Below are 24,979 nucleotides of genomic sequence, written 5' to 3' on the forward strand. Positions count from 1 at the left end.
CACCCAGATCCGGCATAGTTGATTGTAGGGTTCAGTTCCAGAAAAAATGCGGAGAAAAGCTAGCTAAAAAATTATCTATATAAAAAAAAAAACTTTTGCCAGGACCAGAGATCCCAGCAAGGAACTAGGTCCTTACTCCTGACTAGGCAGATTAAAACAGACATCCTATGCAGGAAGAGAGAGGGTATATACCCCCTGGGGCTGCCCATAGGCGTAGCCAGAAGTCAGCAGCTACAAATGCTGTTGCTAATCCTTCCTAATGCTATCCAAAAAAAAAAGGGTTTTGTTTTTAAATACACTTTGTTGCAGACTTCTTCAAAAATAACAGCAAGCCAACTAGCATTTCCAGAGGGAGAGAAGCAACGGTTTCCCTGTATTTTCCGATTGACAGGTTGACTTTTAGGAATAAAGCCGGCCATAGACAGATCAATTTTCTTTTTTCCTGCAGCTACGGATTGAAGGAAAGAAAATCTCTTGGTTCCCCCATCAACACTGACTGTAAATCTCTCTCACAGAGCCATTTTGTTCTCCCGCTGGGGGAAGCCATCGCCACTGATAGAGGACAACAGCCACTAGCAATAATCAGATGTAAAATCCAACAGGCTGGTTGTACCCAAGTTGATTGATCGATTGATCAACTTGGTACATTCAGCCTGCCCATACATGGTTCGAATCCCGGCCAGCTCAGCAGCTTCTCTGGCCGGCTTTAGTTATTGTGCACTGATTATAAAGGCTTTATCGAGTATTAGCTGCAGAGCATACAAAAGCTGTGTAAATATAAGGTTGCGAAAGGAAGCTGCAGGCAACACACGTTCTGACTGTATGTATTTAGTTTCTTTGTTCCAAAACAAACAGCTTGAAAATTAATCCGATTGCGAAGCGGAACTCAGTTGCCATCTTGTACAGTTGGGTCAAATCAGGTAACAATCTAATATTATGTTATATATTCTATACCAAAGGTCAGTTACTTTACAGCCTATACACAGTCAAAACGTTTTTTCAGGTTTGGATAGAGTGGAGAAGGATTAGAACTTCTATACTATATGGAGATTTGTCATCCAGGCCTGTTCTGTCTTTCCCTTGTCATATGGACAGGAAGTGAGACGAGATCTCCATCATGATGTCAATTAAATCTTAAAGTGGAAGTAAACCCGCCAATCTTTTTCAGCCAAGGAAACCACCATCTTAGCCTCTGTGCGCATGTGCGGGAGTGATGTCATCGCAGCCCGGCCATTCAAGCAGCTGCCAAAAGCAATCCCGGAAGGAAAACCAGGCAAAGACAGAAGCACCCGAGACACTAACACATTATGGCATAAAGCACCTGGGGACCCATTTAGTAATAATAATACTAATAAAAAAAATTTAAAGCCACATTAAGTGTCCAAATATGCCTGTGAATGATCTTCAACTGTCTCACGATACTTTTTCTTAATCAATGTTTTGAGGGGCACTTGGCAAGTGTCGAAAATGTGGGGCCTGGTGAGTTGTGCACATGTGCGGGCAGGGCTGGCGCATGTGCAGATACTATTGCCAGGCGATGTCACATGCTGGCACTCTGCATTTTTTGCAAACCCGGCTGGGGTGCATATATAGGGCAGCCCCAGGTGGAACATACAGGAGACCACCCAAGTATAAGGACCCAGGACACTATACCAAATCGGGTAAGCCATGATGATAGCCACAGGACATTGGTGAGCATTAGTCCCTGGGAGCACAATTGTGGCCCTGACTATCTATGGTGCAGGATAGGGTTGCACCGATACTAGTATCGGTATCAGTGCCGATAACAAGCATTTGCACGAGTACTGTACTTGTACTCATGCAAATGCTAAGATGCCTAATTCGATACCTGGTAAGGCAGTGGCATACCAATGGGGGGCGGTCTGCCCCAGTGCCACACATTTGGGGGGTGTCAGGCCAGTGTCGTCCACTGCGACAGCTTTAATTTAAATCGTTGGGCACCCGCTGTCATTTAAAGTCCCACCTCCTGGATCAGCTCCTTTGATAGACAGCACATTGGTCCAATGTCGGGACGTGTGATATCATAGGAGGCGATCCAGGAGGCGGGACTTTGTGTGACGGCGGGCGCCCATCGATTCAAATCAAAGCTGTCACAGTGGGCGATGCTTGCCTGAGTGATGATCCAGCCGGCTCTCCTCTTCCTGATTCCCTGTATTAGTGAGGCTGCATTGCTGTGCACTGGTCAGGTTGCATTGCTGGGCACTTGCCAGGCTGCATTGCTGGGCACTGGTCAGGCTGCATTGCCGGGCACTGGTCAGGCTATATTGATGGGCACTGGTCAGGCTGTATTGCTGGCCACTGGTCAGTTTTTTTTATAAACAAACTCCTTTTATCATTTGTAGGGTTGCTCTTATCCTTAGCATTGTTTTTTAGTAGCCTTCTGAGTATTATTAAAAACACACACAGAAATTGCATAGGAGTCTTTGCAGTGCGATTTGCTCCAATTATCTGTACTCAGTATGGGCAAGTACTTGACCTGAAAAGTATCGGTGCTCGTATCCGTCGAGCACCCCGCCGATAAAAAGAAATGGTATCGGTGCAACCCTAGTGCAGGATCACAGGTTGATTGAATTTATGTTACAGATGGTTATCCTGGGAAAAATCTAGAGTTTAATGTTCTTCTCAAAGTGGCTGGGCTTGAACCCCTTTTTCCTTTGGGCTTTGATACTAAGCTGTGGGATCCCTTATAATACTCTTAGAACCCATAATTGCCATACACTTTAAGTGGCTATCGGCTACATTCAGGCGAGAGATCGGGGGTGGCTAGGACCAACAGCAATCACTATTAGTGTTAGTATTACCCTCACTTACAGACTCATCCAGTAGCTTGCTCATAGCACCTGGGGGTTACATTTGAACAATCAGGATAGGGACAACTCTTCCACACCCTTATTGTAAGTCGGGAGTATCCCCCATTTAATTAAATTTTAGTTAGAAGTTATATTTTTCTTTCCTCTCTGCATTCACTTACCTCTTTCGTTGGTAGCTATATACGAATCTATGCAAGTGAACTAGGAATATTATAAGTGATCTTATAATGTTTAATACTACTTTGTAACCTTTTAATGTATAAGTAGAATGATGAAGTTGTGTTTTCCTGAGGAAGTGCTTTCAGCGCAAAACTAGTTGAGCAGGAACCGTTACTTTCTAGGCTGGAACAGTCCCCGAGGGGTAACTAACCAACCTAATGGGTGCTACTGGTTTATACTGATGTAAATTAATATTTGGACACACAAGCTGGATACTATCTGATTTTAAAATAGTTTTTTTTTCTTTTTGTATAATTTTGATAAAATACAGATGTACATGGTTTTAACTTCAACATTTGTGCCTGAAAAGACCATCTTCTCTTACAAATTTCTCTCTATTAAGTGCTGCAAATGCCTGACATGCACACCCTTTTAGCGTTCACATGAACTTTGCCTGTTTCACAGCAGCTTACAGGTTTGCATTGGCAATCTCACTGTAAGAAAACAGTCCGGCAGGAAGGCTTACGCACTTTGTTAATGTTTCTTTGTGCAATGGCATTGCAACACAAAGACTCAATATTAGTACCATTTATTTGGTAATCCTGTGTTTATTAATTTGTCCATGGATATTATGTAGCAATAGCCCCTGTGATCATCATTCTGCCTCACATTCAAAAGGAAGTTAAAAATATGCAAGAGTACACAACAGAGTCACGTTCATCTTATGAAAACATTGTCTAGTGTCATGATTACACACAATATTTCATGTATCGGACAACTGAAATTATTGGTTGCAGAAGTCATTTAGAGATTTTGGGAATTCTATAAAACAACCTTTTATAAATGCAGCTGGCTGAACATGAAAAATTCCTCCTGCTGTTACATTGTATCCTGTAGCGCCCACCACTATCGGAATGAACTGATCAGCAGCTGCTGATTGAAAAAAAATTCAAACATGTCCTTTCGACAAAAGTCCATCAAGTAATCAACTTCTGTCTAGTGGGGTTGGCCACACACTAATCAAAATTCACCCAGTCCCTGCTGAACCAGCCGAAATCTGATCAGTAAATGGCCAGCTTAAGGCTAGCCATAGAAGGGACAATTTTGGGATGATTCACTGCATATCCTTACTAGGACTTTGAAGGCAACTTCTAATCAAGCAATACAATTAAAATATCAACATTTATTTCTTTTGTTTAAAAAGTTTAAACCACATATATTAGCATCACATGTTACATAGTATAAAAAGTATTGCACAAAATGGGGTTACAACATCAAAAATGCAGTCCGAAAAGTAGATGGTGGGTGATTCTCCCAGTCAGTTCATTTACTGTGGGGGGCTCTCCCCTGTCAGTGGGAGAGGTCTTTGTGACCAGCATTGTGGGCTTACTTCCGTGTCCCCAAATATAGCATCAGCCTGATATCCGGAAATTATGCATTCCCGATCTTTAGAAGAGATACCTGCTGGAGCCGGTGATTAACGGGTGTTCATGCGCTATACTGGGGACACGGGAGAGCACACAGTGGGCGTCATCTTCCCGTTCGCTCATGGGGATATGGCGATCCAGATCCCCTCTCTTCCAGAGGATTTGGAAGGTAGAGGAAAAGTTCTTGCAGCTAATTAATCTAATTATAATCCCTATATAAAAACTCTCATGACCAGGATCTCACAGTCCCTCTGGCACACTGGAGGACGGTTGCCTATTACAGATAGGAACCATGCCATTACGGCAGCATTCCATGTTTTTATGTAAGTAATATTGAAACATCCAATTCTTGCCTAAAAATTACTCTTTGAATTGATTTTTGATTTCTTATTTGGCCTTCCCCCATTTTTTCATGGTGGAAATATATTTATGGGCACATTAATATACTATTATACATATTTTAATTATGCTTAAAAAGACAGATTTGGGACATGTGTAATTCAGTGGATATACCTGACTCTATGGGAGACTGGATCTGTGCCCCAGTAGTCAGATGTGAGATACCATGAACTTTTGGCATAGGGTCCAGTAATACAACTAGGAGGGTGGTCCTGGGTATGCTCCCCAACAATTATAGCATTAACATCATCCTAGATACATTGAATGGGGGACTTTAGTATTTATTACTATTTATATGTTTTAACAGCTGGCAATACAATAAATGGTAATCTTTGCACACACTTATGGGGTCCTGGCAATCTGAAAGTCTACTTACATGGATCTGGACTTCCTTTCTTCCATATAGGATTGGTGCAACAAAACTATGAAAGGTTCTTTTTTTTTGTACTATGATGGTTGAACTATCATGTAGAAATTGTAATATGTGGATAGTAAAATATAATTCATATTCCAGAATAGTATCTTATCCCTGAGGAAGAGAGTTGTCAAAAACATTCTGAAACGTGTTGGAGTCCCTAAGCTGAGTGGGCTTCAAGAATGCAAGCTTAATCATCAGCTGTGGGGGATTCAGACCGCATTTTTGATGTGACCCAATTTTGTACAAAACTTTTTATACTATGTATGTATACTATGTAACATGCAATGTGAATATATGTGGTTTAAAAGTTTTATCCACTTCCGGACCACCCGCCACAGTTTTACATTGCTACTTTGACATTAAATACCGGGGTTAGCAGCAGATAGCTGCCATAACCCCGGTATATTCTTACAGGGCAGGTGGGCCTCTTTCACATAAAAGTGGTTCCAGCAGCAGATTCGCCATGGGATCACTTTTATGGGCAGCAGGAGAGGTGCCCCCCCACTTCCCGGCTGTCTTTCCCACTTACCAGAGCCGTTGGTAGTGGGGAAAACGATCCGGTCCTCAGATACTGTGCAGGAAGTCGAGTGAGGGCAGGTTGGCCCCCACTCAACTCTATAGCCGTGGAGGACCGGAGCGACGGGAACAAGTGATCAGATTCCTACACAAAGAAATGGGCTGCCCATTAACTCTATGCCTTAAACAGTGCTTGTTGGGGTTACTTCCTGACCAGGAACAAAATAGACACCACCATATCTTCATGCAGGAAACACTATATACAGCTAGACTATTAATAGTGAGAAGTGGCTTCAGGCCTCCACCCCAACACTCCCGGAATGGATGTCGACTGTTAATCAATACTCACCTTATAAAAAGTTCATATACACACACAGCCGAAGGCTGGGACCCGAAAGAAGCCCGTGGTGTATGTGCCTCTGGGGTGGCAGCCCAGGGGTGCCTTAATTCTCACAGGTGGGGGAGCTCACCTTGAGTGTTTTGGCACCTTGGTCACTGCACTTACACACTTTTTTCGCACCTGCCTCTAGGGACGGGCCTTTTGGCCGAGACCAGAGGAAATTTTTTATCCCTGGCCGATTGGCTTGTCAAGGTCTTGCACCTTGACACTAAGCACTTCTCCACTTCCCCACTCTCTTGTGTTTTTTTCTTTGTAGTTTGTCACTTTCTATCTTACTGTTTCACGATTAGTAGGGTGTGGGTCCTCGGGCCTACCTTGAAAGTCTTGGGAGGGGGTGGATATGGCCTTTTGGCTTAGTTTGCCCTCTCTCATGGGGTATCCCTTCGGGGGAGCCCCACCTAGTACTTGGGGTGGGCTGTTTTGGCAGTCCTCCCAGAGAATGGGGTTTGCCTGGTTTCGGCCAGGCGAAACAGTGAGTACCTCAGTCCCTGCCAGAAGTCTTGCGCCCTGGGGGATCAAGGTAAAGGGTCCTTCCTCTTCGGAGGTCAACCATTCGCACACCATGTGCACTTTTTGTGTGTTTCCCATGTTTGCGTGTGTGCACTTTTTTATGCACCGGGTGTTAGTCTGAGTGTGTTCACACACCACGGGCTTTAAAAAGAAAAAAGAAGAAAAAAAGAAAAAAAAGAAGGTGGCTTCAGGGCTTCACACCAACACTCCGGGAATGGATGTCGACTGTTAATCAATCCTTATCTTATAAAAATTTTATATATATATATATATATATATATACACACACACACACACACACACACACACACACAAACACACACACAAACTGCCTGGGGAAATACCATAAAATCTGGGACCGCTGGCTGGACTTGGCATCGACATTCACAGAGGAAGAACCAATAACTGAATGAGCATTACTGGTACACGTAAGATTTAACTTACATACATTTACATGCACCCACGGTTAACAACAATCAGAAGCTTTTCCTGAATAGGTTTTACTTACCGGGAATTACACACAAAAATTTGTTTTTTATTACCATTATTAGAATATTACTGTCTGCTGATGTATACTTTTCACAAACTATCTTTTTAATGCTTTTCTTTCTATACCAAGGAGTTTATGAGATGTTCCTAAATTTTGTATACCTCATCCATACCAATAAACGTTTGTTGGATTAGAAAAAAATAAAACAAATAAAAATATAAAAATTCTGCCTTTGGGTATGTTCTAACCTTTTTGTCTGCAATACAGGTCTAATGAATAATCACTAGGGATCAGCTTTAGGAGCAGTTGTTGCGAGCCTGCAATACTATACAGTATGTTTTTTCCTATGTTGCTTGTGAGCATTAAAGCATATTTCTTTTTCTTATTTAAAGTGGTTGTAAACCCTTGCTAATACCCCAATGAAGTGACTAGCTTCAGGAGTTTCCAGAAGGCAGGGATCTGATGCCTCATACTACACATCAGAGAGCTGAGTAAAATGTGAAGCCTGATGGAAGGGAGTAAATACACCCTCCTTTACAGTCTCATAGGGAACCATGCACAACTAAGACTGTCATTCCACCTTCTGTGTGCTGGGGGGTATGGTTCCCAGGGATTCTGTGGTGTCCACATAACCTGTCAGAGGTTACTCATGCAGATAGCAGGATAAGAAAGCAGACAGGAACCACGCTAGGTGCTTTGGACTGAGACAAGTGCACACTAAAGAGGGAGATTGCTTTGTTCATTTTTAATTTCAGAGGTTTACACCAGCTTTAAAACTGTAATACGAAATTTGGTTTAACTGGGAATTAAATGTTTTAGTGCTGCTTGGCATGACATATGCTTTTCTCTTTAGGCACCTGTTGATTGCATCCCCATAATAAAAAAAACATGGGCTCCATTGGGTTTTAATAAATGTACATGATTATGTGTTCTCAGTTACTATTTATTTCTACAGTACCATCCGTCACTGAAGAAAAAAAAAAAAAAGGAAAAACATGATAAAATTAGTATTTCTAATACACTGCATTGCAGCACAATGATCTGAACTCCACAAGTAGGCAAACTATTTTTCACCATCTTTACATTTACCTGCAGAGCAGATGTACAGAAATGAATGGGATCTTACATTTTATTTATGTTGTTTAAATCAATTTACATAATAAATAAATTGTAAAAATGACAATGCACTACTTTTGAATGAACGTGAAAGGCATTTAGGAGTATGGTTGTAACCTCCTATGGATTATACCAGATGTGAAGGTTGGTACCCATACACAGTTTTCACAGTGTATTCTTCAGCCATGCATAATATGCATCATGTAATTGTGCAATATTTACACAGTACCAACATTTCTATATTTTATTATAAGGCCTCATTCACACTGACACTCCTGCGTTTAGACTTTCAAATGCAGGAGAAGTGATCTGGGAAGTTTAAAACAAATGTTATGCCTCCCAGATCACCATTTTCTTCAATTAGATGTTCCTGCTTTTGGCAGCATTTTGGTGAATTTAGCTGCATTTAGAGTGTCTAATCAGATCCTAGACACACAGGAATCTATCAGAATTACTCAAGCATTGGATGTTATACACATTCTACCATTATATTTGTTACATCAGTTTATTCCATGCTTGTATATACAGATCACACAAATGTGTATATATGTACAGTACATTTTACAAATCTTCAGTCCATAACTTAGCCCCGCTCACATATGACTTCTATTACACTCTGCTCCATGGGCGAAGGATCCAGGCACCGATGGGCTGCACTGCACACCACCTCATCTAACAGGCAATGGACTAGATTTTCATCGCTGACAAATCGCCACAGGTACAACTGCAGGTAATGGCAATCAACTTGAATTTGCTGCAGACCAAATCGGCCAAATGTGCGTAGGCGGACACACTCCAGGAACGTCTTAAGGCTGATTTTTATAATACCAGTAAGGATGGAAACCTGAGATAAGACAAATAGGACAAAACAAGCTGTTCACTTGGCAATCCCACGTTTTTTTAGAACACAAACTAAACTCAAGAGAGGCGCAAACCATAACAATTAACACTCCCCACTTTGTGCTTACCTAGACATACCTTCATCAACATGTGACGAAATCTCTTATTAAGGGAACCACCACTACAGTAGTATAAAGTTCCTGCACATACTGCCCCCAGCACACACCCCTTATTAAAAAAAGGTACAGTTATCTATTAAATGATAAACAGAGAAAAAAGAACCAGTGATACGAGTGACCGTATCGGATCACCCATTGTAGGCGGACCCGATCAGATCACCCATTGTCCTCTATGAGACGACAGATGTCAGCGGATATGGGTCTGCTGACACCCGCCAGGCATCCGATCCAACAAGACCTGCTGAAAACAGACGTATGGCGATACGTTCGCAATCCGTCCAGCAGGTCGGATCAGATAACAGACATGCAGTGATCCCCTGCTGAGCAGGCGGATTCCGCTCGGATGGATCCGCCCCATGTGAAAGGGGCCTAAAGGATATCTTCACTTTTGTGAGAAAAAAAATAGCGAATTAAAAAAAAATGTAGCACATACAACTGCTACACAAGTTATATTGTAATTGACTGATATTAAAACAATACCTTTCCTTTTCAATCTCCAGTGATGTCCTTTTCTGTAATATGCAATTCAAGATGGCAACCATTCTGTACATAGATGGTCTACCAAACCCCCCCCCCCCTCCCGCTGCAACAGCTAATTGATCATTATAAAATCACCCCCATTAGATTCCCTTTGAACATGGACACAGACAAACAGCTATTTCTTCAGAATAACAAAAGGTAGGAATCTGCAAAGAGGTTGTTAAAATCCCTGAATTGTACATAGATCACCCAGAGGGGTATGTTTTTTACTGAGCAAAAGTGGAGTTACACTTTAAGCTCTACACCCAAGTGTGGTGTATACACTACACTGACTAGAAGCATAGAATACTCTCCCTATTTTTAAAAAGAAGTTAGGGTTTTGAAAAAAAAAAAAAACACACACATACTCACCTAGACGGCTGCAGCTGTCCCCCCGCCACCTCTAAGACTGAGAGCTGAGCGATCATACACCGCTGATCACTCAGCTTTTGGTCTTTAACCCGCTGAGAGCCAGTGACTGTCAGTCTCTAGCTCTCCACTCTGCCCCTCCAGCGCTCACTAGAGGCTCAGGCTCTTAGCTGGCTGCCGGTCCAGACTTCTGGGCGAATCCGACCCATATGGTGGGGATGTTTTCAGAGCCTAGACTGGGTCTGTGATGTCAGCTGACAGCAGGCTTTAGCACAATAAAACAGGGAAAGTAAGTAAGACGAGGAAGGCAAGGAGCACACTATAGAAAAAGGCAAACTCATAAAAATATCGACAAGACAAATCGCTTTACCTTGTTAAACTGAACAGTGCTAAATATGTCTATTCTCTCTGAAAATAACTTCTGGATATTACTCAGAAGGCTGGTGTCCATGGGAGCACTAAGTGAAGTGAAACAAGCATATTAATATTTTTAATTTACAAAGTACCAATATATTAAAACAAATACAACTACACAATGCAATAACAACATGGGTACAAATCAATATATAAAACAAATACAACTACACAATGCAATAACATGGGTACAAAACAAATGGAAAAATGGCTTTGCTTGAACAGCTTAAAAATAACATCTAGTAAGTGCAGACTAAAGAGCTTGTGGAGGCAATTGCTGGGTAATAAGTAAAATAAACCCAGTACTCCGATCACAGCTTCAAAGTTTTGTTCCTGCAGTACTTATGGCTGTTTTAACTATAGCCTCCCTAGTACGAATTTCCCTATAAACATGTATAGATCACAAGTACAGAAATCAATATGGACTCAGTAGGCAGAAGTGTACCAGAACACAAATTTGAACTGCGCTTCTTAAAGATTATCTATTAATGAATGGAAGGAGTTTACCAAAACTGTAAAATTAAATTAATGGAGTATGATGACAGCTATGCCAGCAGGAAATGCTTTATATTGTTAAGTATTATTAAGTAATATGAATTATTATGAATAAGTATTATTATGAATTAAAAAATACAAGACAAGAGGCCAAGATAATTTTAAGTCGCTGTTAACTAAGTAGATTTATGGGGCACAAGGATGACAAGTAAGGGCTGAGTTGGGCTTTATAGACAAATCACGACTTCTCAGTGATGGTTCACACTATGTGGTGCGGGAATAATATGCAAATTTGAACAGGAATCGCACCACATTCCTGTACAAATCACATATGATTCTTCAGCAGTGCAATTTGAGCAAAATTCTGTATGGCTCAAATCGCACCAAATCTGCACAGGACCCTTTTTTGGCCACACCAGAATCAGATCGCATGGCTGTTTACACCCATGCGATCCAATTCTGCAAATTGTACTGCGTTTTGCAAACCGATTTCAAGGAGTTGTTAACGTAACATACAGTGCGATTTGGATGCGGTGCGGAATCTGCACAGAATTTGCAGACACTCAGTGTGAATTAGCACTCAATGAAGAAATGTCGACAAGGATAAGTTGGGCTGCTGAGGTTAACATGGAACAAAATACGCAAAGTAAGTGAACTTGTGCTATGCATTTCCCTTTACACCCCTGCCACTCCATTTGACAGCTGTGAATAAGGAGAGTAAAGCCCCATACACACGATCAGATTATCGAACGATCTGTCGTCCGTTTTTTGTGGCATGCTAGTCTGATGTGGAAAGTGAAGAGTTTATCTTCATATGAATTTTCCCGTACGACAGAATTCTACTTCAGAAGTGATGTCATGTGTTGGATTGCTTTGTATGTGTTCTTTCATCTCTGAGCATGCCTAGTCTTGCTCTTAAGATTTTTTTTCCATCGAAATCTGTACTAAATGTGACGAAAATTTGACGTTGTATTACGGACGACAAAAATGTTATAGCCTGCACATCAGGATTTTGTCAGCCGAAAAGTTTGAGTTGGTTGTCGAAAGCACCATACTAACAATCCGAAAATTGGCAGATCGGTCGTCGGAACGAATTTTCCCTACATAGTTACATAGTAGGTGAGGTTGAATAAAGACAATAGTCCATCCAGTTCAACCTGTGTAGGTGTGTGTGGCTGTAATCATCTCACATACCCCTGAATGTTCTGATCCTTGAGATGTAAGTCATATGCCTCGTTTCCACTGAGCGGAACGGTTCGGGTCGGTACAGTTTGGAAGGGTTAGAATGGTCCGGTCTATTCAGGTGAGCGTTTCCACTGCAAGTCGGGCCACCAGGGACCATGCGGGGTTTACACCAAATGAGGTGTTTGTTTTGCTCTTTCATTTGACGTGAGCATTGATGGTTTCCTGTCCGCCAATCAGAGGACTCTATCGTGTGACGCCAGTAGCTCCGCCCTAACCGTACCGTACCATTTCCTATGGCCCTACATCTGAAGCAGGACCAGGAATGGTGCGGTTTGGTTCGGTTGTATGGGCCACTTTCATAATGGAAACACTCAAATTAGCGTACCGTACCGAACCGACCCGAACCGATCCGCTCAGTGGAAACGAGGCATAAGAGTCTTTTGAAAGCCACCATACTTCCCGCAGAAACCACCTCTTGTGGTAGAGAATTCCACAATCTTGTAGCTCTAACAGTAAAGAACCCCCCACGTTGCCTGAGGTTAAAACGCTTCTCCTCTAATCGCATTGTATGCCCTCGAGTCCTCATGCAATCCCTTCGAATAAACAGCTTTTTTCTAAGCTGGGATCCCCATTAAGATATTTATAAATTGCTATCATGTCCCCCCTTAGACGTCTCTTCTCCAGGGAGAATAAATCGAGCGATTGTAGACGCTCTTCATAGTCAAGGTCCTCCAATCCCCTAATTAGTTTAGTTGCCCTTCTCTGGACTCTCTCCAGCTCCAACACATCCCTCCTGAGGACTGGCGACCAGAACTGGACAGAATACTCCAGATGCGGTCGGACCAGAGTTTTATAAAGTGGAAGGATTATAGTCTTATCTCTGGAATACATCCCTTTCTTTATGCATTCTAATATTCTGCTGGCTTTGGCAGCTGCCGCTTGACATTGCATGCTGTTGCCTAATCTATCATCAACCAAGACTCCCAGATCCTTCTCCATTTTTGATTCCCCCAAGGGTTCCCCTCCTAACGTGTATTGTGTGTTTATGTTTTTAGTCCCCAAGTGCAAAACCTTACACTTCTCCACGTTAAACCTCATTTGCCAGGTCGTTGCCCACTCTGTAATTTTGTCCAGGTCATTCTGTAGGATATCTGCTTCATGCTGTGCAGTTATTGCCCTGGCCAATTTTGTGTCATCTGCAAAAACTGATATAGAACTACTGATCCCGTCCTCAATGCTGTTTATGAATAAATTGAACAAGGTTGGTCCCAGGACTGAGCCCTGGGGGACCCCGCTTACCACCTTAGACCAGTTTGAGTATGTGCTGTTTACTACCACCCTTTGGACACGCCCTTTAAGCCAATTCCGTATCCAAGAGCAAACCCTGCTGTCGATACCTGCAGACCTTATTTTATAAATTAAGCGCTTGTGGGGAACTGTATCAAACGCCTTAGCGAAATCCAAGTACACCACATCCACTGGTCTCCCCCTATCTAGCTCACAGCTCAACTCCTCGTAGAATGTTAAGAGATTGGTTTGACAAGCACGCCCATTTGTAAACCCGTGCTGATTACTGCTGATGATGCTGTTGTCTTTAGCAAACTCTACGATATAGTCCCTTATCATCCCCTCCAGAAGTTTACATACTATTGATGTCAAACTGACAGGCCTATAATTTCCCGGGATATGCCTCTGGCCCTTTTTGAATATCGGAATCACGTTAGCCTTCCTCCAATCCCCTGGTACATCTCCTGTCCCAATACTGTCAGCAAAGATCAGGAACAGTGGTCTCGATATAACTTTACTGAGTTCCTTGAGTACTCTCGGATGTACGCCATCCGGGCCTGGTGATTTGTTTGTGTTAAGTTTATCCAGCCTTTCCCTGATTTCACCCTCTGTTAGCCATAGTGGCAAGTCCTGTGTATTACTACTAACCATACATTCATGGTCAGTGTACCCCTCCGTTTCCTGTGTAAAGACTGACGAGAAAAAAGCATTCAGCACGGTTGCTTTTTCAGTGTCCTCTGTAACCATCCTCCCATCATTGTTAATTATGTGTGCAATATGCTCTGCCCTAGTTTTTTTGCTGTTGATATATTTAAAGAATTTCTTTGGGTTTTTTTTTACTATCCTCCGCTATTTGTCTCTCAAAGTTGATTTTAGCTATCTTTATTTCTTGTTTACTTTTCTTATTTGCCTCCTTGTATTGCTCGAAAGCCGATACTGTGCCCTCTGATTTATACTTCTTGAAGGCCAATTTTTTTCCCCTAATAAGTTTGTTGACGCTACGGTTTAGCCAGCCAGTTTTGCCTTTGTCTCTTCTAAATTTATTTCCTATAGGAATGCACTGCAAGATGCCTTTGCCTAATATGTTCCTAAAGCATTCCCATTTTTCCTCTGTGGTCAGGGATCCCAGGGTTTGGTCCCAGTTTACCCTTTCCATCAATGAGTACAATTTTGGAAAGTTTGCCCTTCTGAAGTTTAGGGTTCTTATGTTCCCCACTTGCCTTGTTATATTGTTATTTATACTAAATGTGATCATCCTGTGATCGCTAGAGCCCAGGTTGTCCTGGACTCCTACCTCCGAGATTAGGTCTGGGTCATTAGTGATCAATAGATCCAGGACTGCGTTTTCTCTGGTAGGGGAATCCACCAACTGTGACATGTAATTATCCAGTAAGGTTTCCGTGAATAGGCGGGCCTTCTGTGAGTGTGTAGTCCCCTCGTCCCAGTAAATATCGGGATAATTGAAGTCCCCCAATATGATGACTGATCCCAATTTTGCCACTTTACCCATAAGTGCTAAGAATTCCAGCTCTACCTCCTCCCCTTGGTTAGGTGGCCTATAGCAAACCCCCACAATTACTTTCCCCTTTTCTCCTTCCCTATGGAGTTCAACCCACACAGATTCTAAATCCATGCTCATCCCATCCGTAATGTCACTCCTTTCTATCACCTTTATATTGTTCTTCACATAGAGACATACCCCTCCCCCTCTTTTTCCTACCGGTACACCGAATACCCTTGGATATTGGCCAGCCAGTCACGTGAGGGGTCGAACCAAGTCTCTGTTATTCCCACAAGGTCTATGTCCTCCTCATGTACTAATATTTCCAACTCATCCATTTTATTAGCTAGGCTCCTGGCATTAGCATATACCCCTCTTAGTTTTACGGAAGTTAAGCGCAATTGGCGGTTATGTTTATTCCTGTTTGGTCTGAGATTTTCCCGCACAGACCTGCCAATTGACATTGTGGACCTACTGTCGCTGCTGACCCTACAGCTGCCTTCAGTCCTCTGCTCCCTCCTGACTGACTCTACTTCTGAGCCCTCCCCCCGTCTCCTAGTTTAAAAGCCCCTCCAACTTGGCGGCCATCTTTCTCCCCAAAAGAGCTGTACCGTCCCCATTAAGGTGCAGCCCATCCTTACTAAAGAGCCGGTAGCCGACTGAGAAGTCAGCCCAGTTCTCCAGGAACCCAAACCCCTCCTTCCTACACCAGTTCCTCAGCCACTTGTTAAGTTCCCTAATCTCCTTCTGCCTCTCCTGTGTGGCTCGAGGTACAGGCAGTATTTCAGAGAAAATCACCTTGGAGGTCCTTTTCCTCAATCTATTACCTAAGTCCCTAAAATCGTTCTTAAGGATCCTCCACCTACCTTTAACTTTGTCATTAGTGCCCACATGCACCATGACCGCTGGGTCATCCCCAGCCCCGCACAACAATCTGTCTGCCAGATCTGCGATATGCCGAACGCGGGCGCCCGGTAAACAACAAACTGTTCGGTTCACGAGATCTTTTTTACAGATTGCCCTCTCTGTCCTCTTGATAATTGAGTCCCCTACTACCACAACCTTTCTAACCTTTCCTGAGTTACGGCCCCCCTTCTTCCTGGAGCCGTCCCTCCCCTGGCAGCTGGGGGAGGGTGCATGCTCCAGCTCTGCCACCCCTGAGTTGATATCCCCCTCAACCTGCAACTCGGCAAATTTGTTAGGGTGTACCAACTCAGGATTGGCCTCCCTGGCACTCATCCCTCTACCCTTCCTAACAGTCACCCAGCTGCGTATCTCTGCTGCTTGCGTCTCCTCTATTCCTCCCTCCTCTATGCTGGCCCCTGCCAGCGCCTGTTAGGTAATGTCCAAGCTCCTTTCCAGGTTGTTGATGCCACGCAGTGTTGCCACTGTGTTCTGTAGGTCCAGGATCTGGTCTACCAGAGCAACAAGTCGCTCACATCTTGCACAGCAGTATTCGCCCTCGATTGGTTCATCAAGGAACGCATACATGCAGCAAGGAGTGCACTGAGTGGCATCCGCAATCCTGTCGGACATTATTACCCACTACTCTATGGGGATATATTAACGACCTGGTCTTCCTTACCTACACTACCTCTGTCTCCCCTGGTACTAAACCTGGGGTCCTCACCAGTCGCTAATATACTAACCAGTCACTAAGATACTCACCAGTCGCAAAGATCCAACAGATGCAAAGATACTCACCAGTCGCAAGGATACTCACCAGTCGCAAGGATACTCACCAGTCGCAAGGATACTCACCAGTCGCAAGGATACTCACCAGTCGCAAGATGCTCACCAGTCGCAAGATGCTCACCAGTCGCAAGATACTCACCAGTCGCAAAGATGCTCACCAGTCGCAAAGATGCTCACCAGTCGCAAAGATGCTCACCAGTCGCAAGATACTTACCAGTCGCAAAGATGCTCACCAGTCGCAAAGATACTTACCCACCAGTCGCAAGATACTTACCAGTCACAAAAATCCACACCAGTCACAAAGATACTCACCAGTCGCAAGATACTCAGCACCGTTGGTCAGTCGCAGAGCACCTCTCAGTCTATAGTAGCCCCTTAGTAACCTGTATTGCTTGTAGTGTTTGTACTTGTAGTCCCCCTACCAGGAGATCAGATCAGATTGTTTCCAACTTACGTCCCTCGGTCTCAGTCTGGTCCCGGTCCTTGTCTCCGCTGCTGCTGCTCTGTCCCCGCACTGTCTCTCTGGTCCGCTCTGTCCCCGCTGCTGCTGCTCTGTCCCCCGCACTGGCTGCCTGGTCCGAGGCTCCGAGCTCCTGTCCCCGGCTGTCCCCCGCACTGGTTCCCTGGTCCGAGGCTCCGAGCTCCTGCCTTCGGCTTCCTAGTGCGGCTTCCCCCGCTCTCCTCCGCACGTGCGGCTCCTCCTCCGCTCCTCCTCCTCCTCCACACACAGCTTTCAGCTCTCCTCGCTGTGTGTCGTTTCCGGTTTGCAGTTCCTTGCGGTTTGCAATCCTACAGATTTTCTTATCCTGTGTACGGGCCTTTAGCTTCAAGTAAACTCCAAGTCATGACTTGGAGCTTACACAGGGCTGAGGACTCTCTTTCCACCCCCATGTGACAGTGCTGGGTGCTTAAACAACCCCTCACCAAGCACAATAGCTGTCAAGTGGGAGGGAGGAGAGTGAATCACAATCCACTACCTGGTGACCAAACAAAGTAGCAGGACAATAAAAGGACAGGGAGAATGTGTTGCTGGTGGAGCCAATATTAATGTGAACCTGTTGCCCTGTATTTTAACTTGTTCCCACCGGCCTTACACATATATGCATCATCATAGAAGTGGGCCACCTTCTGAGGCGCTGCATATATGCGCACCTGTGTTTTTGTAGGAAGTGCACAGCATGGAGACCGAGCTGTCACCAACAACCACTTCTACTGACTGGGAGCCAGAAGAAATGGCTACCAAATACAATTGCTGTAAAAGCTTGTGATTGGCTCTCTCACAGTAACCGCTATCTGTAAAACCTGGCCTTGTATGTTTTCTCCTTTTGAATGGAGAAAAATATACAATGAAGCAGATGCAAGCCCCTTTGTTAATCAATACTATATTCTGCCATATTTGTTACAGCACAGAGAACAGAAAGCTCGAACTGCATGTTCCGAGCTCCCTGCTGTCATCGCCCCTCGTTAATTCCTTAAACCGTATCTTTCTCTCTTTGCCAGAGGAGAAGTAAAAAAAAAAAAAAAAACCTGCATAAAAAGATACATGGCTGGATCTGGGCCTGATCTAGGTTGGTGACAGTGTCGCAGCCCGAATGGTTTAGGCAGGACATTGTCAGCATGTTTAACACAAAAACCAAATGTGCACTATTATTTCTTGGCCCTACTACAGGTACAAACATCAAATAATGTACACATATGTGGTAATGCTGTGAAGGCTGTAGGAGTAGAAGAATTGAATTTTGAGAGGTTTTTTTTGGTGGTGGGTCATAAAAACGGCAGGAAATATACAGCTAAATGGCCTGGCTAACAAGAAACATACCTTTTGCAGAGCTCAAATCTCGCATGCATTGGACCATGATCAATGAAAAGCCAAAGGCACTTCTTCAAAAAACTCTATGCCTAAATTCCTTAAAAATATGAGATTCCTGGATCAAGCCATTCCTCCTAAAGTCCTTTAATCATCACTAGCTGGACCTTTAATAGTTACTTAGGGGCTCCAACGACACATGCCGCTGAAAACCCCCCCTGGCTGACCCCTCCCTTATCCCCTTCTCACCTTTAATTCCTTGTGTCCCCTAAACACTTTTGCTTACTTTCCACCCCCTCCTCTCTCTACTCCCCTCCTCATCGAATGTTACTTTTCGTTCTCATTAATCAAATGAGCTATAAGAGCATTTCCATTGGCCTTCCAATACTGAATCAAACGTATTCTGTATACACCTGCCCTACCCTTGATTTGTGTGCATTAATGTATCCTTGCTGACAATTGCTCCTAATGTCTCAAACATTTGTAATCTCATTTCTGTCTGTACAATATTCATCTTTTGTTGTTTGTTATGAATATTTTGTACTATTTGTTTTGAGACCTAATAAAAATGATTGAATAAGAAAGATATTGTAATACTGGGTTCAGGCGTTAATGTTGGTTTTACCTTCCATCATGAAGGGGTTAAAGAAAGCACTTATACATGGTACATAGTTCTGTTTTTTCTGCTCATATATTCACCTGGGGGTGTAGCTCTGTGCATATCTCCCCTGCAGACGTGAGCTGCTATACACAGAGAAGGTGCGTTTACTGGAATCACTGCTATGTGCTTTCCGCACTCCTTCCTCATACAGTAGACCAACCTGTGCAGATCAATAAAGTAATGGAAGTAAAAACATGGGAATTTGAAGATGAAAACATTTATGTGCATTAGTGTTGTCTTTAGATGATAGCACAGCACTAGAGGGTCATTACAACAGACAAATATCATAATTGCCGGGCAACAAAAGCTGACTCACCTGTACATCAACACTGGTAATATCTTCCACTACTCTCTTCATAACTGCCCGGACATTGCGTGGTTCTATGGTCATCACCCAGTCCCGAGTCTCAACACTTTTGCGCAGCATCTGAGAAACAACTAGACCCTGAGACTTCACATACTGATTGAGCAGGGTCTGAGCAGTGGAGCGAGCCAATGAGCACAGAGTACTGACGGGAGTGACTGGAGAGTGGTCCTAACAAAACAAAAATGACATTTATAAACACAAATAAGACTCTGGAAACAACAGAAAGGATGTATGTCACTAATTGTTAATGTAAATAGCATCTAAAAGGAAAAACACCCTCACTGTAACAAAAAAATTGCAAGTTCTAACACATTTAAGTACTCCATATGAATAACTACACTCCGTGCCGGTTCACATATATGCGATGCGGGAACCCTGCGAGTTACTGACACCCCCAGATCAATTCACATATCGCAGTGCGAACTGTCAGTTTGGACATGAATCAGCTGGCATAGGTGTGAACCACCATGCAATCCGATTCTGCTGCAGACCCAAAAAAGGTACTGCGAGTGTTGTGTCCGAATGCAATGCGAATTCAACTATACAATCTGTACGGCTGAATTCGCATTGCACAGACATTGCATGTGATTTTCAGTGCAGTGCGCTCCGAATCACATGCGATGTCTCACATCGCACTAATGTGAACCGGGACTTAGGGCCAAATATAAATAAATAAAAATTCTGTCAGATAATGCACCACGTCACCCAGAAAACTGTTGCAATTACAAATGTTTAGGCATTCTCGTGTTTATTGCTTTTGCTTGTGTTGGTATGACACAGAAAAGTGGAGAAACAAAAAGCCAAATCTAATACATTCCACACAAAACTCCAAAAATGGACTGGACAAAATTATTGGCACCTTTTCAAAATTGTAAGAAATAAATCCAAGTTTGTGATGCTCCTGTAATTTGTAATTAAACCCACCTGTATCAATTAACATGTGCTGACAACTGGTTAAAATGGTGAAAAATTGACTCAACCTTTCTGTTGTGTGTCTCTGTCTGCCACACAGAAAATTGTAGGAGAGAATGAGCAGAAAATAATTTTTCTGAGGATTTGGGAACAAAAAATGTGGAAAAGCATGAGAGACCTGGAGCAGTTGGCTAAAGAAGAGTAATCCAAAATTCCAATAGAAAGGTGTAAGAAACTCATTGACGGTTAGAGGAAGCAATTGGTTTCAGTTATTTTTTCAAAAGCGGTGTGCTACCAAGTTTTAAATTGATGGCGCACAGAAACACACACAACAGAAAGGTTGAGTCAATTTTTCACCATTTTAACTGGTTGCCGGTGTGATTTCTATATCGTCAGCACCTGTTAGTTGACATAGGTGGAATGTCAATTGGAATGTAATTATTTCTTACAATTTTGAGAATGTGCCAATAATTTTGTCCATTCCATGTTTGGAGTTTTGGGTGGAATGCATCAGGTTTGGCTTTTTGTTTCTCTACTTTTTTGTCTCATACCAATCAAACTCACAAGCAAAATAAATAAACAGGAGAATGCTTAAAGAGGAAGTAAACCCTCCTCTAACACTTTTACCTAAAGGTAAGCCTATGATAAGGCTTACCTATAGGTACTGTAAATATCGCCTAAATATGCACCGTTTAGGAGATATTTACCTTACATGCAGCCAGTGACGTCACTGGCGCATGCGCTCTGAAGGGACGGCTGCTGGTGCCGTTTCTTCAGATCCCTGTGCCGTGACTGTCGGCTCCCGTGCGCGGGAGTGACGTCACCGCGGCTCCGGCCAATCAGATGGCCAGATGCCGCGATCCCAGAAGACGGGCGACTGGACATGTTGCCCGTCATACAGGTGAGTGGGCGGCACGGCGGGGGCTCGTTCTAAGGTAAGTAGCTCATTATGTGTTTCTCTTACAGGTTGGGGAAAAAAAAAAGTAATATGGGTTTACAACCTCTTTAAACATTTGTAATTGCAACAATTTTCTGGGCGAATTGGTGCATTATCTGACAGAAATGCAAGGGTGCCAATATTTTGCCCATGGGTGTATTTACTAAAAATGCCCATTTGTTGTTTCATATGGCCAATTAGGAGTGAAATCTACTGCTCCAGAAAGCTTGTCCCAGGTGCTGAACAGCTGCATGTCTGATGGTAAACTGATTCTGTGTGTTTTGGAGATAATCTACCTATTGCTTGTAATGGAGAAATAACAGAGCCTTTAACCACAAAAGAAAAGTGATATATAAACTACAGATGATACAGAGCTAACAGTGCAGGTGCTGCTGTAATAATAATGGAAAGGTATATCTCCCACACGCACTATTAACTACTTCCTACCCTCAATCCATAAATTCAATTTCCCCGGCATGATGTCCAGTGCTGAGAGAACATTAATCTGTTACCCTGCTACGGTACTTTTAGTTTTCAGCATACATTATCTTGTTATCAGCTACCAGTTGACATTATTCACAGATCATCATTTCACTGACTGCTCTAAAAGGGAAAGAATCAAAGTGGTTCCTGATCATATGATCACTGCACCTTGATGGGAACTGCTAGATACAATTACAACATTAAAAAAAAAAAAAAAATTGTAAAAATGTATACATTATGTAGTTTTACATTGTTCTTTTGTCAGTTTATACAGTAATAAAAGAAACAAGAGCATTTTTTATTAAAACATTGTACCAAATAAAAAGCATTTTAGATGTGAAAATTATTTTCACTTAGGAAAATGTTGCATTAGCATACAATCATAGGCAAAAATAATGGAACACCCGCATTTGTCAGATAATGCTACACTTCACCCAGAAAATTGTTGCAATTACAAATGTTTAGGCATTCTCATGTTTATTTCTTTTGCTTGTATTGGGATGACACAGAAAAGTGGAGAAACAAAAAGCCAAATATGACACATTCCATGCAAAACTCCAAAAATGGACTGGACAAAATTATTGGCACCTTCTCAAAATTGTAAGAAATAATTGCATTCCAAGTTTGCGATGCTCCTGTAATTTGTAATTAAAACTCACCTGTATCAATTAACAGGTGCTGACAATATAGAAAGATATCCATACTTACCTATTCTGAGGGTGCTCCGGTCCGCATGTCCCTTCATGTCCCTTACCGGCATCCTCATCTGTGTGCTGGTTTTCAGCCATCGTCATTGACTGGTGTGAGAGGACGTCAGTCCTGGGCATGCACAGAAGGCCGTCATTCAGGCACACAGGGATCGGGCCGGATGCTGCAAGCTGAGAATTAGCAGCTCAGTTTGCATGCCGGGAGACACTGCAAACAGGCAGGTAAATGTGTTTTATTGCAGAAGAGACATTGCAAGTCTCCTCTGCAATAGAAAATCTGCCAGCTTGCAGTGAAGAGGAGTGAAACTGCAGTGTCGGTTTATTCAATATCCTGCCAGGAAACTCATCTGTGCTATGCACAAAATCATAAGCAGCCAAAGCGTTCCCCACCCTCAGGCGTACATATACAAGGGGAGTGTATATATGTGCGGCTGCAGGGAAGGCAATGCCTCACTTAATTATGAATGGCCCAGTACAGAGACAGCTTCCTGGCGGGATCGCTCAGGTAGGTTTGGACTAGGATCTGAACAGGCCTGAGCCCATTTATATTCATTAACAATATTTATCCTAACTGGGGGGGTCACGTTCAGCAAAAACACAATAGAATGCAGCAGTGGTTTTACCTGGCCCAGAAACTGTTCATCTGTCAGGGTCAGTATGTAGCTGATGGTTGAGGTCTCATAGTCCAAGCAGAGGCGAGAGAGAAGCAACAAGAGGAGTGGTGGTGTATTGGCACTCTTCTCTCCTGGGGAGTCACAGAACTGTCGCGCTGTCTGGCACACAGACTTGATGAAAGCTACAATCAGTCCCTCCCGGACACCCTGACTACAAAACTCACCCTAGCAAGAGAAAAGTGAAAGAACTGTGAGACAGGGAGAAGCTGTAAAAATAGGAATAACAAAATACAATAACGATGGATATATTTTACAACTGAACCTCTTGAACAAAATGTCATTTTAGTGTTGAACTGAGAAAGAGATAGAACTTCTATTGAGTTTTTATTGCAGACGACAGCACTACGTTCCAGTGAAAGAAATTACCAAAATGAGAAGTAAGGTGAAATCTTCTACACAGATATAAATGCCATTAAAACTCATCAAAGGTTCTAGCCTGTCTCCACTTATTTAAAAACTAAAATAAACCTTGAGTTTTGTCATACAATCTGGAATGCAGTGTCCTTTACTTTGTTTAGTTCTAAATAGTTTGGCCTACCAAATATTCTCTCCCAATAGTCATATCAAAAAAGTTTTTTTTTACATATTTTGTAATTTTAAGACAAAAAGAGTTATTTGGAAGGCCCCTTACCTTGTTGCCGTGCCAGATTAACTCTGCTCCCCCCTCTACAAAGTTAATATAAGCAGGTAAAGGCCACCTGGCTCTTTTTGATAAAATTTGGAGATTATGGACATCCTCTCCTCACATAGAGCTGACTCTCCTTCGTGACCTATCCCAGTAAAACCGAATTGAACATATTTTGATCTCTTGGTCTTCATAATAATGTTATTCCACAAGATCCCCTCTGTGCCCAACAATTCTATATTCTTTACAGTGTCGACCCCTATATTTTATAGTCGACATGAGTCCTATTGTACTTATTAAAAACGTGTCTTTTTTTTTTTTCCCACCCCATTGTTGTCAGGGTAGCATTGTCCCCCTGTATTAACCACTTTACCGCTGAGTACCGTAGTACTACTGCGGCAAAGTGGCTCGTTGTCGTCAGACACTCCCCTTGTGGGCGGCGCTCGCGTGCCGCCGGAGGCTCGCTCCCGCTGTTTTCAGTCACAGCGGGAGTCGGGCCAGGGGAGGAGCAGCGGCGATCGCCTCTGCTCTTCCCCGATCGTCGGGGATCTAGTGTGGAGATCCGCCTGCTTGTGTAAACACAAGCGGGCGGATCTCCCAAGTGACAGGCAGGGTCAGATTGCAGGGTTCAGCATAGCTGAACCCTGGATCTGTCCTTGTGTCACACAGTCACCTCCCCCCCCACACGTCAGTAAGCACCAGGCAAACATTAACCCCTCCCTCTCCAATAAAATTAACCCCTTCCCTGCCAGTGTAATTTTTACAATAACAGTGCATATATATAGCACTGATTACTGCAGTAATGTCACTGGTACCCCCAAAAGTGTCAAAAATGTCAGTCAAGGGTCCGATCTGTCCGCCGCAATGTCGCAGTCCCGCAAAAAAAAAAAAAAAAAAAAAAAAAAAAAAAAAAAAAAAAAAAAAAAAAAACGCAGATCGCGGCCATTACGCGTTAAAAAAAAAAAAAACACCAAAAATGACAGAAATCTTTCCCTTTGTTAGTAAACGCAATAACTTTTGCGCAAACCAATCAAAATACGCTTATTGTGAATTTTT

The 24,979-nt window shown here is 43.0% G+C and overlaps 1 protein-coding gene across 1 annotated transcript in view; it reads right to left on the reverse strand.

Moving 5' to 3' along the window:
• Positions 1 to 8,715: 8,715 nt before the first annotated feature.
• Positions 8,716 to 24,979, reverse strand: part of VPS51 (VPS51 subunit of GARP complex) — a 31,333-nt gene continuing 15,069 nt past the window's right edge. The window contains exons 6-10 of the mRNA XM_082270683.1: positions 23,248 to 23,463; positions 19,535 to 19,753; positions 19,257 to 19,378; positions 10,544 to 10,631; positions 8,716 to 9,110 (exon numbers count right to left, since the gene is read on the reverse strand). Coding sequence (XP_082126809.1) covers positions 8,850 to 9,110; positions 10,544 to 10,631; positions 19,257 to 19,378; positions 19,535 to 19,753; positions 23,248 to 23,463 — 906 coding nt within the window. The 3' untranslated portion in view covers positions 8,716 to 8,849. The remainder of the gene's footprint in view (positions 9,111 to 10,543; positions 10,632 to 19,256; positions 19,379 to 19,534; positions 19,754 to 23,247; positions 23,464 to 24,979) is intronic.

The sequence above is a fragment of the Pelophylax lessonae genome, assembly GCF_965119305.1.
Source record: "Pelophylax lessonae genome assembly, chromosome: 10".
NCBI lineage: Eukaryota > Metazoa > Chordata > Amphibia > Anura > Ranidae > Pelophylax > Pelophylax lessonae.